At 51.3% G+C, this 17,032-nt stretch overlaps 1 protein-coding gene across 5 annotated transcripts; it reads left to right on the top strand.

The window, feature by feature from the left end:
* The first annotated feature begins 429 nt into the window (after window positions 1-429).
* ptprfa (protein tyrosine phosphatase receptor type Fa) lies at window positions 430-15,783 on the top strand. Of its 5 annotated transcripts, XM_077716474.1 has the most exons (34): window positions 431-1,021; window positions 3,134-3,262; window positions 3,329-3,474; window positions 3,728-3,869; window positions 4,373-4,561; window positions 5,136-5,153; window positions 5,553-5,663; window positions 6,096-6,107; window positions 6,841-7,110; window positions 7,305-7,910; window positions 8,130-8,332; window positions 8,406-8,550; window positions 8,631-8,827; window positions 9,337-9,454; window positions 9,508-10,092; window positions 10,207-10,304; window positions 10,374-10,627; window positions 10,695-10,773; window positions 10,889-11,095; window positions 11,171-11,337; window positions 11,439-11,450; window positions 11,631-11,740; window positions 11,814-11,843; window positions 11,923-12,020; window positions 12,095-12,218; window positions 12,288-12,463; window positions 12,539-12,658; window positions 12,810-12,964; window positions 13,038-13,323; window positions 13,712-14,017; window positions 14,233-14,358; window positions 14,444-14,598; window positions 14,883-15,018; window positions 15,089-15,783. In XM_077716474.1, the coding sequence occupies exons 2-34, from the start codon at window positions 3,172-3,174 to the stop codon at window positions 15,155-15,157; spliced, it is 5,541 nt and encodes a 1,846-aa protein (XP_077572600.1). In that variant the 5' UTR covers window positions 431-1,021; window positions 3,134-3,171; the 3' UTR covers window positions 15,158-15,783. The 5 variants fall into 5 exon arrangements, with proteins under 5 accessions (XP_077572599.1, XP_077572600.1, XP_077572603.1 ...); XM_077716473.1 differs by having other exon boundaries at window positions 430-1,021; window positions 12,095-12,463; XM_077716477.1 differs by lacking the exon at window positions 5,136-5,153.
* Window positions 15,784-17,032: the final 1,249 nt, after the last annotated feature.

The following is a 17,032-nucleotide window of genomic DNA, read 5'->3' as shown; positions in this document are numbered from 1 at the left end:
CTGGAATGGGCCTCAATGGTACGAGAATCATTTTAGAGCAATTGCAAGTCATTTTATGCAGATTATGAGTCACTTCATATTCCTTTTTGCACATTCTTGGGTAACTTTCTGTTTATTTTAAGGCAACTACAAGTCATTTTTCCTCATTTTGAATGACTTCCTATTCCTTAAAGGCATTTCACTTCAAAAAACTAAGAAAAACTAAAGATGATTTAAAAAATATATATTATTTAACTCATTGGCTGCTAGTGACGATGATACACGTTTTGTTAATTATTTACAAAGAAAAAAGGCGTAGCAGGTGTTCATCAAAATACCCAGGTTTCCTGAAGGCGTCACGCTTTGGTAGGCTGTTCATAACAATCTTACACGGTCGAGGCCACGCCCCCAAACATTGCTCCTAACAAAATACGAACACTACGATATCTCAAAAGTGGGGAAAAAGGGACTTTTGAAGATTTCAAACCTGTAAAATTAGGTGTAGAAAACGGTGAAAAAGTTAACATTTCAACTCTGTATGTAAAACAAATGTTATGTTTGACAAGGTTAAAGAAAAAACATTAAACGCCCAGTTGTATTCGTTTTACTTTCACGACGACAATAGCTTCTCTTTTCTCGACAAATGAGCCGCCAAGAACCTCATCGACCAATCAGCATCGCCTCAAGCTCTTGCCGACTTTCCGGAAAGAGCCGAGCTTGCTCGAAGTGTCCCGAGCGCACCGCGCTGCTTTCTTTCCGGCGTTCCATCTTTTCTCATCTCTTTTTCGTCTTCTTCTTCTTTTATTTTCGGCCCTCTCCCTCCCTGCCTCCCTCCTTCCTTTCCTTCTACACGAGAACGGCGGACCGGAAAGGTTCCGAACCCCGGCGGAAAAGAACACAAGTTTAATGGCACTTTTGGACTTTTTCCGCTAGATTGTAACACATCTGGACTGATTTGTACATTTTTTTGATTTTCTTTTTTTTTTTGCTCGCTAGGAACTTTTCGAGGAGAACAACAGAGCTCCACCGAAATGACAACTTGGTGAGTTCACCTGCTTTCCTGAATACGTGTTGCTGACCACATTATAGTTTGTTTTTTTTAATCCTAACTATTGTTATGTACTTCAATTTGTTCGTCGTTTTGAATGCCATCATGCGATTGAATGTCAAAATACAATAATTCACTACCATTGCGTCTAAAAGAAGAAATGTCAATTTTGAAGAGAGTTTTTCACCAGCAGACGTCCAATCCTTCCTTTTGACTTTTCTTTCCCAGGTCAGAAGCATTGGACGTCTAACGTCGTCAATGGCGGGGAATGACTTCAATATTTGATTTAAAGGTTGTTTTCATTTGGATTGATTTTAAATGTCCTCATGGAAAGTAGGAAAGATTTCAAATGTTATTTCAAAACCAAAAAGGGAAAACAAATTCTTTATTTTTAAACTGGAAATCGGCTTTATTTAAACAAGTTGAATGAATACATTCAATATTCTAAATATATTCATGATTTCTGGTGCGTCAACCTCATCTTTACTAAAATGCAAATTCAATGAAAGCAGGAGAATTAGATTTAATAAATGATTTTTTTCTTATAATTTTTAATTATGATTTAAGTAAAGAAATCATTTTCCCGTTATTGATTTCTTATTATAATACATATATTTATATATTTTTCAAAATACATAAAAATTCAACCCAAATGACAAAATAGTTGCTGTTTACTGGCTGGCCCTTTAACTCTAAAAAAAAATAGAAAATAATTGTGAGCTTTAAATGCTTCAAATATTATAATGAATCCAAAAATACTGAATAACTTGTTTTTTTCCACATTTTTGAATGCTCTAATATCAACAATAAATTAAAAAGCAAGATTTTCATTTTTTTTATTTTCTTATTTCAATTTTGAAAGACGTTGACATGAAAAAGAACGTGTAATTTGTGAATTGTTTCCTTTTGCCATGGATTGGACGCCCACGCCCGTCATTGGTGACATTCCACTCCATGCCTCGGAAGCGCACGCCTTTTTGGCTAACGGCCCGCATTTTGTCAGCCCGAAGCGTCCAACCGTGCGACAGATTGTCGGAGCTGGCGCGCCAGATTCTGCGGGAGGGACGCGCTCGAGTCCCGCCCGACTCTCGCCCGCCCGCCCGCCCGCCAACCGCGCGTGATTCATCGCCAACGTTGAGAGCGCCAAGTTAAAAACACGCTTACTTTAGCGCCGAATGAAGCAACTCGTCGATATAAATGTGACAAATGTCTTTTTATATGATTTTTCAAGGGCAAAATGTGGCCATGGAAGATGTGTCGTTTTCACCCCTGCCACCAGAGGGCGTTGTAATGTCCCAATCCGATAAAACTCCAACAATTTAACACTTTCAAAACAAATCATTTCGACTCGGCTCTCTTAAAACAATTTGTTGAAACCGTCAAATTGTATTGTATTTTTTTCAAGACAATGTTGAAAACTGTTGAGTGCCATTGACGGTGATAGACGTCCATTTGTGCAATGTGCAGTCATCCCATGGGATCGCTCGTCCGATCCATTTGAAGCCGGAGCGGAAATGTGCCCATTGCGCCGGGCCTATTAACGGCATTCCCAGGCTAATGGCGCTAATCCCGTCCCGCCGTTGTGCGCTTCCTCTTGGACGTGTCACCTGACCTGTCCTAATGAGGCCCACATAATGAGGCACAAAATGGCCGCAGACGCGCCGGCACCACGGGGTTCCAACGCGCTAACGACAGGTCGCCGCGGGGCAGCTGTCCGCTCGCTCGCTCGGATAGCGCCAGCCACTCCGACTCTTTCCGGAAGAAAATCCGCGCGCCGCTCCTTTTTGGGGAAACTGGGCCCCCACAGTCAGCCATTTTGTTTCAAAATAGACACATTACAGGTCCAATTTTTTTTCTAATTGTTTCAAAATTCAGCCCCTGAACTCTGTTTCTCCTACAAATATGAAATTTGGTGGACATGTCCAGAAAGGGAAGACCTACAAAAAAGTCTCAGGAAGCCAAAACGGAAAAGGCTCAGGAAGTCGGCCATGTCCCTCCCTCCCTTTGTTCTCCAAACTCCGCCCCTGAAATCAGTTTGAAGTCTAAAGTTTACATTGAAAAGTTTGTGTCCCAATTTGACAAAAAAAGCAATTTCTCTGGGAACAGGCCTTCGGCGATGACGGCGTGACGCTTTCCAGTAGACAATGGCAGCGGGCCGACCCGTCGCCGTCACCCTGGCGGCGCTCCTGTTGTCGTGGTGGTGGTGGTGCTCGTCGCCGTGCGTCGCCGCCGACGGTGAGTAAAAAGCGACCGGTCGCCGCCCCCCAATATTGGCCCTGACCACGAGGGTCGACCTCGCAGGCGTCCCCAGCTTGGTCAAGTGGCCCCAGGACCAGACGGGTGTGGCGGGGGGCGTGGCCTCTTTCGTTTGCCAGGCCCAGGGAGAGCCCCGCCCACGCATCACATGGATGAAGCAAGGCAAAAAAGTCAGCTCGCAACGATTTGAGGTACGGAAAAAAAAATCACAAAAATACACCAAATATTGACTCGTATGAATTTTTGATCATTTCCACTTGTTTGAAATGCATCTTGGTGCCAAAGTGGCTGTCTTTTTGTCCCCCGTGGTCATTTGAAAGGAGATTCCTCTCATTTGCGATTTGAGATCCCTCCCGTTGCGTCACATTCCAAACAAACGCTTGCAAAAGGAGGAAAATGGGCCAAGTGGAAAGTCCCTACTATTTGAAATTTCCTTGGGCGCAGGTGATGGATTTCCCCGACGGCTCGGGTTCGGTTCTGCGCATCCAGCCGCTGAGGACGCATCGGGACGAGGCCGTCTACGAGTGCGCCGCCGCCAACGCCCTGGGCCGGATCAACGCCAGCGCCAAACTCACCGTCCTGGAAGGTTTGCGTCCTGTCCTCCTCTTCCTTTAAGAAAACATTTCCAATCCGTGCCAAATGTATGGATACGCGTGTATATATAATGTCAAGGAGAAGTGGCCCTTTGTGTGGTGGTGACCCGGCTAAGGCGGGCGTGCAAACATGCGTGAAAACGTGCTCAGAAAACAGGTGCGCGCCCGCTATTTATCCTCGGGGCCAATAGGGCGCTGGGCATTTTGGCACCTGTCGTGCCACTTCCTGTGGATTTTCAGGCATTTCTGGGTGACTATCTTTGAATCTAAGGGGGGCATATGAATCATTTCCTTTTCATTTGGGGTCACTGAACAGGAAGTGACTTCAAAATCAATATAAAATGACTTGTAATTGCCCTAAAATGAACTGGGAGTCATATAGCTGTCCCTGAAGTGACTCAAAATGACTTTGCCCAAAAAAGGTTGCCGTTCCGGGCCCGGAGCTCACCCCAGCTAGCCAGCCGCTAACTTGGCGTCTCCATTTTTGTGTCGACAGAAGAGCAGATCCCTCACGGCTTCCCCAGCATCGACATGGGCCCTCAGCTGAAGGTGGTGGAGAAGACGCGCACGGCCACCATGTTGTGCGCCGCCAGCGGCAGCCCGGACCCCCTCATCTTCTGGCTCAAGGACTTCCTGCCCGTGGACGTGGAGAGCGCCGACGGACGCGTCAAGCAGTTGCGCTCGGGTCAGTCCCTCGCCAAAACAGGAAAAACAGGAACACCCCCCCCCCCTACCCGCCCTCGGGAGAGCTGCTGGTGGCCCCCTCCCCCGATCTGTAGGGGAGGAGCCACACAGCTTCCAGGGCCCCACCCCACCCCCGTTGGTTAATTTCCAGATGGATGCTTGACATCTGGATGGTCACCCAACGCCCGTCCATGTGTCTCGCAATCACGTCATCGTATCGTTACAAAAGAGGAAAGACAATTTCGTGTAAAGATGCTACTTTAAAAAAAACAAACGAATTGACAGCCCGTTAACCAAAACATGCCCGCTAGGCTAATTGTATGCTAAATTTTTACCCCCCTACAAAGTTAATATTCCAATAATTGTATGCTGGGCTAATTGTATGCTAGGCTACTTGTACGCTACATTTTTTGCCCCCGACAAAGTTATTTGAACAATTGGCAGCAGCCTGGTGGCCAGAACAGGCATGCTAGGCTAATTGTATGCTAAGGTACGGTAGTTAGCCGGGATAGTGTTGTGTCCACTAACGGCAACTTCTTTCCTTTGTCTCGTTTGCATTGTCTTTACCTCGCCAGGTGGTACACCAATCAGAGGTAAGAATGCTAAAAAAAAGGCTTAAAGAAAGCCCCACCCACTCCCACATTCACCCACTCCAATGTCATCTTTCATACTTCCCATCATGCATTTGACTAATTGCACCATCATCATCTCGTGTGTCAAAAGTGACACTTTGAGGTTTCCTGCAATTTTTTAGCAACATTTTTTACAGCGCGATTGCCAGGTGAGTGACATGAGAAAACCTTTTTGTGACTTTGGGATTTGATTGGATATTTTTCATTGAAAGGAAAGTACAAACGCTGAAAACATCTTCTACATTTGTATTTTGATCAAGTTAAAATAGGTAGTTGGAAAATTGTGTCAGTATTGGCTTAATGTTGATTTGAAATACTAGTTTACTTTTAGTGAGTTGACCTTTGACCCTTTGTCCGCAGGCGCCCTCCAGATCGAGAACAGCGACGAGTCGGACCAGGGCAAGTACGAGTGCGTGGCCGTCAACTCGGCGGGGAGCCGCTACTCGCCGCCGGCCAATCTCTACGTGCGAGGTGAGACGCCGGCCAGCTAGCCATCTAGCTAACTGGCTAGCTTGAATAGAGAATGAAAGTAGCTGGCTAACTAACTTGCTAGTAATTCATTTTCTCACTTGCTAAATGGCTATCAAGCTAGCCACTTTTATTCCTCGATTCGTCTTTGTGGTGATTTTCTGTCTCTTTTTTTGCTTTTTGGCGTCTATTTCTTGCTTTCTTTTCGTTCTTTTGTTTCATTTTCAACAACAACTGGTTTCTATTTCGCCTGTGAGTGTAGAACAACAACAAAAACAAGTCTAGCATTCCAAAGTATTGCGTGTTTCCAAGCCTATGTTTGGCCTTTTTTACTCTGCTGTGTTCTTCCTTGTTTCTTTTCTTTCTTTCTTTCTTTCCTTCGGCCCGTTTGTTGTCGCGTTCCCTCTCTCCCGTCCGTGGCACAAAATGCCGCAGACCAGCGAGAAGGTTTGTTTCTCGACTCGTTCCCGACAGACACGGAGGTGCGGCAGGGCGGACAGGAGTCGGCTGGCCCCTCCCACATTTCTCTCTCTCTCTCTATTTCTATGTCTCTATCTTTCCATTTCCATGTCTATCTCTCCAAAGCAAGGGTTTGAGCCATTCTGCTTGCATAAAAACAAACCCAATTATGATTCATCATCTAAAATGTCGATTTTTTTTCCAGATATTTTCATAGTAGAAATAAATCATTCACCAAATTGAATTACAATAATGATCCGATCATTTAAAAAAACAAAATAATAATAATAATAATAATATTCATCATCTGTTGCATGTGTAGCTCCACCCACCAAGACGTGCATGTCCCTCCCACCTTTTTCTTCATTCTGCTTTGGCATGTCTAACCTGGCTAGGAGTGGGCGGGGCTAAACAGGGTGAGCCAATTGCATGGCGTTGACGCTAGCATGTGCTCCATTGACACTTGTCATTTGAATCTGCTTCAAATCATTGACTCTTTGTCAAATTCAACCTTTTTAAGGGATTATATGCGAGAAAATATGCTCAATCAAATGAATTCCTTTTTTTTCTTTTTTATGGAATGATCTCATTTGTAATCTGACAAGATATTTCACAACAAATGTCGACCAGTCACCATTGAATCTCTTGATTTTGAATCTCATTTTTTGTTTCCTCACCCCCCCATGATGGCGTCTGGCCCTATCGCCCGCCCGGCCGGCAGTCCGTCGGGTGCCGCCGCGTTTCTCCATCCCGCCGTCCAACCGAGAGGTGCTGCCGGGGGGCGCGGTCAACCTGACCTGCGTGGCGGTGGGGGCGCCCATGCCCCGCGTCAAGTGGATGAGCGGCGAGGCCCAGCTGACCCCCGAGGACCAGGTGCCCGTGGGGCGCAACGTGCTGCAGCTGGCCCACGTCCTCCGCTCGGCCGACTACACCTGCGTGGCCGTCTCCACGCTGGGCGTCATTCGGACCACCGCCAGGGTCACCGTCAAAGGTCAGTCAGTCGTGAGTGAGTGGCCAGCTCAATTCCTTCCGGTGGGGTGGCGGGGGGTGCCGAATGTTGCCGCCACATGTTGAAGGAAGGACACTTCATTTCATTTTGCCTGACTTTTATTTTGAAAGGCACAAGGTCCTGTTACCCTTTGAATATTCAAATGAGCTTTGTGCTCTCATTTTGTCCTCCGCCAGCCCCGCCCAAGCCCCCCACCTCCCTGACGGCCACCGAGACCACGGCCACCAGCGTCACGCTGTCGTGGGACTCGGAGCCCTCCGAGCCGCCGGCCTCCTACTACGTGATCCAATACCGCGCCCTGTCCTCGGGGGAGGACGTCTTCCGGGAGGTGGACGGCGTGGCCACCACCCGCTACAGCGTGGGGGGTCTGGGCCCCTTCTCCGAGTACCTCTTCCGGGTGATGGCCGTCAACGAGGTGGGGCGGGGCCCGCCGGGGCCCGCCACCGCCGTCCGCACCGGCGAGCGGGCGCCCTCCTCGCCCCCGCTGCGTCTCCGGGCGCGGGCCTCGGGTCCCGCCCGGCTGCTGGTCCGGTGGGAGCCCCCCGAGGAGCCCAACGGCCGAGTGCGGGGGTACCGCCTCTACTACAGCGCCGACCCCGAGGCGCCGCCGGACGCCTGGGAGCGACGCCAGACGACGGCGGCGGACGGGGCCGGCGGGGCCGGCGGCCTGGCCCTGGACGGACTCCGAGCCGACGTCACCTACCGATTGAGGGTGCTGGCCTTCACCTCGGCGGGCGACGGACCCCCCTCGGACGTCGTGCTCGTCAAGACGCGGGAAGGAGGTGAACAAAAAAAAAATGAAATCAAAAGCACAACTTGCGTATTTCAACCAAGTCAATCTGTCCATTGTGGGTGGGGATTTGACTGGAAAGTCTGGGACAAGGTCAAGATTAGTCCTATAAACACCAAATCTAGATGAATTGAAATGGAAACTCCGCCCCCCCCCCCCAATGGCAGCCAATCACAAGCGTTTTCACATCCCCGTAAATCCAATTTTCCAGTCCCCGCCCAGCCGAGCCATTTGGAGGCCGAAGCCGAGCTGGACTCTCGCATCATGCTGTCGTGGCGCTGGCCGCCGGTCCAAGACGTCCAGGAGGTCCAGGAGGTCCAGGAGGTCCGGCATCCCCAAGAGCCCCAGGAAGCCCAGGAACCATTGCTGGGTTACCAGCTACTCTACTGGGAGGCCAATCTTCCCCAAGAGAAGGTAAAGAGACGCCAAACGCCCATCAAACCTCCCTCCCTCCCTCCGGCTTTCCAAAGTCACTCCCCGCCCACAGCTCAGCGTGAACTTGGAACCCAGCGCGTCCTACGCCGTGGACAATTTGAAGGCCGACACCGTCTACGCGTTCAGTCTGGCCGCCAAGTCGGCGTCGGGCCTGGGGGTCTTCACCGCGCCCGTGGAGGGACGGACCGCCCCATCCAGTCAGTTCCAAAACACTTTGTCTCTGTTTGGAGGACCCCGATTGGACCGCCCTTGTTTTTTTTTTTTTTTTTTTTGTCAGTGCCCGAAGCCCCGCCCAGAAAGGTGGAGGCGGCGGCGGTCAACTCCACGGCGGTTCGGGTGAGCTGGAAGCCGCCGCTGTCAATCAAACACAACGGTCACCTGCGGGGCGGCTACCACATCGTCTACTCCAGGATGGAGAGAGGACAGCCTCACGGGCGCCCCCTCGTGGCCGACGTCGCTCGCCCGGACGCCCAGGTAAACTGCCCGGTAACCTGCCCCGTAATCCTTACTTTTTGACCTTTCAAACTCATTTTAAAGTCCATAAATATATGATAAAGTTGAGTAGTTGAGATTGGGTATGATCCATTTTGGCACCAAGTACCAAATTCACTCACTATCAATTCAATTCAAAATGGTGGTCACAAAACCGTTTTGAGCTCTCAAAGTGCATGTATCAAATGCTAATTAGCGCCTCCGTTAGCGTCAGCAAGTGAAGAAGACAAAGTCAAAAGTCTCACTTAAGAGAACCAAAAACTGAACTCAAGTCAACAGCCTTTGACGTTAATCCGGGTGAACAAAACAATGGGCTGTTTGGAAGTTTGGTGACGTTCCACTCGCCGGCTTCCATCTTCCCGTGACCTCACCCGCTCGTTCTTTCAACACACCCGCATTTGCCGGGCGGGGCCCACGGCTATTTCACAAAAGACCCCATTTCGCAATCCCCGTTTTCAGCTGACGTGACGTTTCCACATTTTTCCCCACAGGAAGCCATTTTGACGGGCCTCTTGCCCGAGACCAGCTACTCGCTAACGGTAGCGGCGTACGGCGCCAAGGGGGACGGCGCCCGGAGCAAAGCTCGGCTAGTCACCACCACGGGGGCAGGTACGCCGCCACTCCGTTTTTCTCCAAAAACATGATTGATGGGTTGATTTCAGTCCCAGGCAAACCCAGCATGATGATCAGCACCACCACCAGCAACACGGCCCTGATCCAATGGCAGCCCCCCAAGGAGACGGCGGGCCAGCTCACGGGCTACCGCCTGCGCTACAAACGGGCCGAAGAGGACTCCTTTGCCGTCCGGGACTTTGGCCCCTCCCACGACCACTTCACCGTCACGGGCCTCCACAAGGGGGCCTCCTACGTCTTCCAACTGCGGGCTCGCAACGGGGCGGGCCACGGCGTGGAGTGCGTCAAGGAGGTGGCCACCCCCGAGGACGCGCCCTCCGGGTACCCCCTCAACTTGAGCGCCGTCGGCCTGGGCGCCACCTCGGCCCGGCTGACCTGGGAGCCGCCGTCGGCGGAACGCCGCAACGGCAAGATGGTGGAGTACGCCGTGGTCTACCGGGACATCGACGGGCGGGAAGAGGAGGTGGTCCGCACCACCGCCCACACGCACCTGAGTTTAAGCGGGCTTCGACCCGACACCACCTACGACATCCGGGTGAGGGCCTTCACCGCCAAAGGGGGCGGTCCGCTCAGTCCCGGCATCCAGAGCAGGACCATGCCCGCCCCCGTGCCAGGTCAGTTACACTACTTTACTTCCGGACCACTTTTTTCCCACTGTGGTTCTTGGTCCACTCCACCAGGTTTCCAGGTTAGGGTTAAAAATCGAACCGTTTGTTTTCCTCCCGCAGCTTCGGCCCACAACTTGGCGGCCAAAACGGTGACCAAAACGTCGGTTCTGCTGACCTGGGAGGTCACCAACACCTCAGAATCCGACTCCCCTCTGCAGGTGGGCCAACGTCCGACCATCGTTAACCATGTCTTATCAAAGCCGCCACGCCGTCCGTCCTCCCGGCAGATCGTCTTCGAGCGACAGAGCGTGGCCACGCGACTGCAAGACGGTAGAAAGCTCATCACGGGTCTCCGACCCGACACCGAGTACTCCTTCTCGGTCCCGACGAATGGCGGCGCCGGTCCGCGCCAGACGGTCACCTTGCGCACGGCGCCGGACCTCCTCCCGGAAAAACCCTCGGAGATCCTGGTGGACGCGGAGGAGGACGGCGGGAAAGTGGCACTGCGGCTGCCGAGGGTGGCGTCGGGGAGCCCCGTCAGGTCGGCCGTCTTCAGGATCTTTTCCGTTTGTGGCGCCGGCTTTTGTTGACGGCGCCGTCCGTCTCAGGTGGTTCTACGTGGTGGTGGTCCCGCTCACTCCGGCGTCCGTCCACTGGGAGAGCCCGGATGCCATGGATCTCCAAGAGGTGAGGGGCAATACAAAGTGTAGTACCCTGTACTTGTTTTATATGGTATATTGAGGGCTTTTAATCCAGTTCTTTGAATCCATTTCTCTTTCAATTCTCTGTATGCGTCCCTCAGCTTCTGGATGGCCAGGACATCCGGCCCAGGAAGACAAGACAGACAGAGAGGGACTTCCTACGTGCGTACGTGGCGGCCAAGCTGTCCTCGCTCCCCGACGTCTTCACCCTGGGCGACGGCCGCGACTACGGCGGCTTCCGCAACCGCCAGTTGTTGCCGGGGACCGCGCGCTTCTTCGTCCTGGCCGAACTGGCCCAGCGCCAGTGGGTGAGCGTCTCCGTCCGTCCACCGTCCGTCCACCGTCCGTCGACCCCTCCCTCGCCACCCTGTGGTTCCCGGCAGAGGACGCTGGCCAGCAGCCCTTTCTCGGACGACGTCTCGGTCAACGACGGCGGCGTGGGGGGGGCCACGCGCGTCTCCGAGGAAGGCCAGATGCTCTGGGTGACGGGACCCGTGCTGGCCGTGGTCCTCATCGTGGTCATCGTCATGGCTATTCTGCTCTTCAAAAGGTCAGTGGGGGGGGGGGGCGCCATCCAGCAGCCGTCCAGGGCACCTTTAGCGCTTGACCTTTCAACTCTTTGTCTCTTCGCCGCCACCGCCACGCACGCAGCAAACAAGAACGGTGAGTCTACTCACTCATTTTGATTCAAAGAAATTTGATCCGAGGCATACATCTAACTAACCCTGACCTAAAGCCACCCCATCGTGACTCATAGTCATATTGTGTATATGGAACATTTGGACACATTTGTCTCATTCTTCTCCCCGGAATTGCCGTCTCCCGATTGGTCCCCGGATCCAGGAAGCGAACATCCCCGTCCTCCAAAGACGCCCAGGCGGCGGCGGCGGCGACGGACACCAAGGATTCGCTTCGGAGCCGCCCCTGCGATCCGCCGGAGGCGCGTCCCCCAGGCGAGAGCCGCCGAGGCTTAAGCCCCTCCCACTTCTTCCCTTGACCTTTCTTTCCATCATCCCATCCCAACAGGCGACAACCGCGGCACCCCAACCCTACCAGGTAAGTAAGCGCCCGCCCCCTCGCTTTTTCCTTTCCTTCCCGGCGGTAAACGGCGGTCTGTCCTCCCCCACCCCGCCAGGGACGGGGGGACGTCCTCCCATCGCCGTCGGCGACCTGGCCGACCACATCCGGCGCCTGGAGGCCGACGAAAACTCTGGTTTCTCGCGGGAGTACCAGGTGGGGTCGGAATCCCGTCCTTTTGCACGGCAATTTGACGGCCCCGAATCCCGAGACTCCGCCCCCTTTTTCAGTCCATCGAAGCGGGCCGGCGTTTCACCTGGGAACATTCTAACCTGGAGGTCAACAAGCCCAAGAACCGCTACGCTAACATAGTGGCTTACGACCACACGCGAGTCCTCTTGACGCCGACGGAGGGTAAGTATGGTTGTCGCCGCCCACCAGGGCGGGCGGGCCCCGCCACTCAGCCGCTTTCTTCGCCCTCAGGGATGGTGGGCAGCGACTACGTCAACGCCAACTACGTGGACGGCTACAGGAAGCAGAATGCCTACATCGCCACTCAGGGGCCGCTCCCCGACACCCTGGCGGACTTTTGGAGGATGGTTTGGGAGCAACGTGCCGCCACCGTGGTCATGATGACCCGCCTGGAGGAGAAGTCAAGGGTGGGACCGAGACCGGGACCGAGACCCGGACCTAGAGCTGACCCCAAAGCGCCTTAACGTGGTCTTTATCCGCAGGTCAAGTGCGAGCAATACTGGCCCAGTCGCGGGACTCAAACCTACGGGCCGGTCCAGGTGACCTTGCTGGAGACCACAGAATTGGCCACCTACACCATTCGCACCTTTGCGCTTTATAAGGTCAGGCTAAAGTTTGGACTTTCCAATCACTCAAAGCCAGGGATTGTTTAGCATCCAATTAGCTTAGCACAAGGGTGTCAGACTGGGGTGGCTTCTGCATCATCATTGTGTCGAATTGGTCTGTTCTCCCCGGCAACACGCTCCAATTTAGAGCGGTTCCAGCGAGAGGAGGGAGGTGCGCCACTTCCAGTTCCTGGCCTGGCCCGACCACGGCGTGCCCGAGCACCCCGCCTCCACGCTGGCCTTTGTGCGGCGGGTCAAAGCCTGCGACTCGCCGGACGCCGGACCCACGGTGGTCCACTGCAGGTGAGCGCTAACCGCCCGTCCGTCGCTAACGCTAACACCCGAGCGCAAGCCGCTAAGCGCTAACCGTCGACAGCGCCGGCGTGGGGCGCACCGGCTGCTTCGTGGCCATCGACGCCATGTTGGAGCGCATGCGGCGCGAGGGCGCCGTGGACGTGCACGGACACGTGAGCCGGCTGAGGGCCCAGAGGAACTACATGGTCCAGACCCAAGAGCAGTACGTCTTCATCCACGAGGCCTTGCTGGAGGCCGCCGTCTGCGGGAACACACAAGTGGCCGCCCGCAACCTCCACGCGCACGTGGACAAGCTGGGACGCGTGCCGCCGGGAGAGAGCGTCACCGCCATGGAGCTGGAATTTAAGGTCCTTTAAGTGTCTATTTATTTTTTGGATCCATTTTGATAGGCCTTTTAATCCATTTATCACAAAAAAATATATCCTATCTAAAAATGTGTGGCCCACGTTAAAGCGGCCCGCCAACCGAGTCTGACACCCTTGATCACCGGGCATTGATCCCTCGACCTCAGAACTGCGAGCCGGACACCCTAACCACATATTCACCGTGTCATGAGAATTCCAGGATACTTTATTCCGGTTTTCATCGAACTCCGAGATTGGAACCCACCGGGAATTGAACCCTCGAACTCGGAACTGCGAGCCAGACGCGATAAACGCATACTTCACCGTGCTGTAAGAATTGTATGATTTTTCTATTGTGGTTTTGATTGAAGGTTTTCCCGTTTTCTGGCAGAAACTGTCCCGCTCCAAATGGCCGGGGTGCCGTTCCGTCAGCGGCAACCTGCCGTGCAACAAGTCCAAGAACCGCCTGGAGAACGTCGTCCCCCTGGAGTCCAGCCGCGTGTGCCTGCAACCCGTCCGCGGCGTGGAGGGCTCCGACTACATCAACGCCAGCCTGGTGGACGGCTACCGGCAGCGCGGGGCCTACGTGGCCACCCAGGGCCCCTTGGCCCACACCGCCGACGACTTTTGGAGGATGCTGTGGGAGCGCAACTCCACCATCGTGGTCATGCTGACCAAACTGCGCGAGATGGGACGGGTCGGTACAAAATACATTCATATTTACCACTCTGGTGCGTGGGTTCGATTCCCGTTGGGTGTAATGTGGTGGACAAACGTCAAGAAAATCACCACTTTTTTTCATATGGGTTGCGTTCTTTCATTTTCTTTTTTTGAACCGCTTACCGACACATGGGTCGCGGGGGGTGCCGGAGCCCATCCCTTCTCATCAACCCATTTTTTTTTCCCGTGCAGGAAAAATGTCACCAGTACTGGCCCGCAGAGAGGTCGGCCAGATACCAGTACTTTGTGGTGGACCCCATGGCCGAGTACAACATGCCGCAGTACGTCCTAAGGGAGTTTAAAGTGACCGACGCCAGGGTAATCGGCGACCCATCATTGACATTTGGGTATCGATACTTGGTCTTGACCTTGTGAGCAGACTTTGGCCTTTTTTTCCGCTCAGGACGGCCAGTCCAGGACCATCCGGCAGTTCCAGTTCAGCGATTGGCCCGAACAGGGGGTCCCCGAAAACGGGGAAGGCTTCATCGATTTCATCGGACAGGTCCACAAAACCAAGGAGCAGTTCGGGCAGGAAGGACCTATCACCGTGCACTGCAGGTGAGCGCCCCCTATTGGTCATTTTGGAATCGGTTCGCTAACCCACAAAAATAAGTTACGTTCCTCGATGGCCCGTTTCTTGCTAAAATACCACTCGAAACACTCTTTTGAAGAAAAAAAACCCTTAAAATGTTCAAAATACAGTGGACAAGTAGTTAGCGCGTTAGCCTCGCAGGGTCGAGGGTTTGAATCCCAGGTGGGTGGAGTTTGCATATTTCCCCTATGCAGGCGTAGGTTTTCTCTGGGTAAACGGGTTTAATTGTATGCTAAATGTTTCCCGTTAGCGCCGGCGTGGGGCGCAGCGGCGTCTTTATCACGCTGAGCATGGTCCTGGAACGGATGAGGTACGAGGGCGTCGTGGACGTCTTCCACACCGTCCAGACCCTGAGGACGCAACGGCCCGCCATGGTCCAGACCCAGGTAAGACCGAGGTGAGCCTGCTACGCTACAAGCCCAACAGGAAGTGACTCATTCCTTCCCGTGGCTTCAGGAGCAGTACCAGCTGTGCTACCGGGCCGCGCTCCAATACCTGGGAAGCTTTGACCACTATGCAACATAAGCACTTCCTCACACTTCTTTCCTGATACTTGACAAAAATCTTTTTATTTTCATCCCGTCCCATTTTTTTTCATTTTCTATAAGCACTGCGGAGGACTTTTTCCACATGAATTTTATGCTTATCAATGTTCACCTGCTGCTACATTATTTTTTTTCCCCACCGCAAAGAAGATTTTTATACTTTCTTTTTTGGTGCCAACGCGGCTCTAATGTGACGTCGTCGGTATCTATGAATACGAAGAATTAATGCAATGTGGCATTTTTTTTTTTAGATCTGACCCAAGATGGCTGCCATTGCATTACATTCAAGAGAGTATGTAGCTAATTTAGAATCAACAGAAACATATTTTTATATTAAATGTATCGGTGCAACACTATCATGTTTTACAGGTTTTAAAGTAATCAAAAAGAACTTCAATCTAGTTACTTTTAAGTGATAAAAAGATGAATGACGTATTACTCCAAGGATGAGTAATGATAGTTCGTGAGACTTATTGGTGTGATTTTTATTTTCAAATCAAGTATTACACTTCATAAATATATACATATATTTTAAGATTTCTCTTGGTTGTGTCCACTCTATATTTTTAAGTAAATACATGGAAATAAAAGGCTTTTAAAACCTTGGTTTTTAACTTTTATTCCAATGTTTGTCAAGGCTCAATGTATATTAATACATATTTATCCACTTTTTTATATTTATATTTTCATTTTACAAAATAAACTTATTCTTATAATATTGCTTACTTCAAACACGTGAGAATTAAATTATTCTTGCAATTTAGAATATTTATTTATGAAAACAAACTACTACTATATCCATGTGTAAAACTTTTTTAAAGAGAGGCATTCTATTGGTTGAAAAGGCTTTAAACCCCGCCCTTCGCAGCATGTAAACAAACCCACACTGAGCATGCGTCACTGCCGTAATGGACGACCGTCTTTTCTACCCGGACTTGACGTCTGTCTTTCTAGTCCGCTAATTTACGGCTGGCGAAGCGGAACTGCACGCCCGACCTGCCTCGCGCGTGAGTAAGTTGTGGGACGCTTCGACGGGGACTTTGTGCGCGGAAAAGTGTGAGCAAAAGGTAGTTTGTAGCGAGCAGGGACCGCGAGCAACAAGCTGTGTGCGCTAGTTGGGCTAGCATGCTAATTAAGGGCAGCTGTCAGTTTTCACTCTGCTCAAACCTCTCCGCTTTTCTTTGAACTCTTCCAAATTTCGCTTAACAACAAGTGCCTATTCTCTCACTGAGTATTTATGAATGCGGTGTTTGGTGTTTTTTCCATTTTCCAAGTTTACTTCATCCTCAAAAAGCGAAGCGGTCTGTCCAACCCGTTAGCATGTTTAGCTAAATATTTTTCCAACTACCTTCGCTGTCACTGGGCCACAGTGGATGACGAGCAGCCTCTTTAGCCAATGGGAGGACATGCTGCTCTTTCCTTGGTCCACTCGAATAGGCGGGGTAGTTTGTGATTGGCCGGTTTGGCTGTATTTACTCACGGTTTGCAACACGCAGATTTTGTTATTTCGCCTGTATTTTTGTGTACGTAGTTCTTCAATGCAGGAAGGTTGACAAAGTAGCACTTTCTCTATTTTAATTAAATCAAATTAAGTTGGTTTAAGCTAAAAACGTCCCCAACTCATATTAATATATTGTCAAAATCATTAAAACTTTTCAAAAAATAGTAGTCATCCTTTTCAATCCCAAACCACTAAATAATTGCCAGCAAATTAAAATAAATTAAGCTCTGAGCATTTAATGCTTCATCAAAACAAATCTATTTAAATAGTTATCCTTATTATTGTTAAAAATAAAAATAAAAACGCTACATAAAACGCTACAAAACCCGATCCATTTCCAATGATCCGACGGGA

This window comes from Stigmatopora nigra, chromosome 5 (assembly GCF_051989575.1).
Source record: "Stigmatopora nigra isolate UIUO_SnigA chromosome 5, RoL_Snig_1.1, whole genome shotgun sequence".
In the NCBI taxonomy this organism is placed as follows: Eukaryota; Metazoa; Chordata; class Actinopteri; order Syngnathiformes; family Syngnathidae; genus Stigmatopora; species Stigmatopora nigra.
This window is presented reverse-complemented; position numbering and strand designations above follow the sequence as displayed.

Excerpts from the sequence above, each read along its gene's own strand:
- ptprfa (XM_077716473.1), top strand. The coding sequence starts at position 3,172 with ATGGCAGCGGGCCGACCCGTCGCCGTCACCCTGGCGGCGCTCCTGTTG. Across the intron at positions 10,093-10,206 it reads CATGCCCGCCCCCGTGCCAG|CTTCGGCCCACAACTTGGCG; the intron begins GTCAGTTACACT and ends TTCCTCCCGCAG. Across the intron at positions 13,324-13,711 it reads CCATGGAGCTGGAATTTAAG|AAACTGTCCCGCTCCAAATG; the intron begins GTCCTTTAAGTG and ends GTTTTCTGGCAG.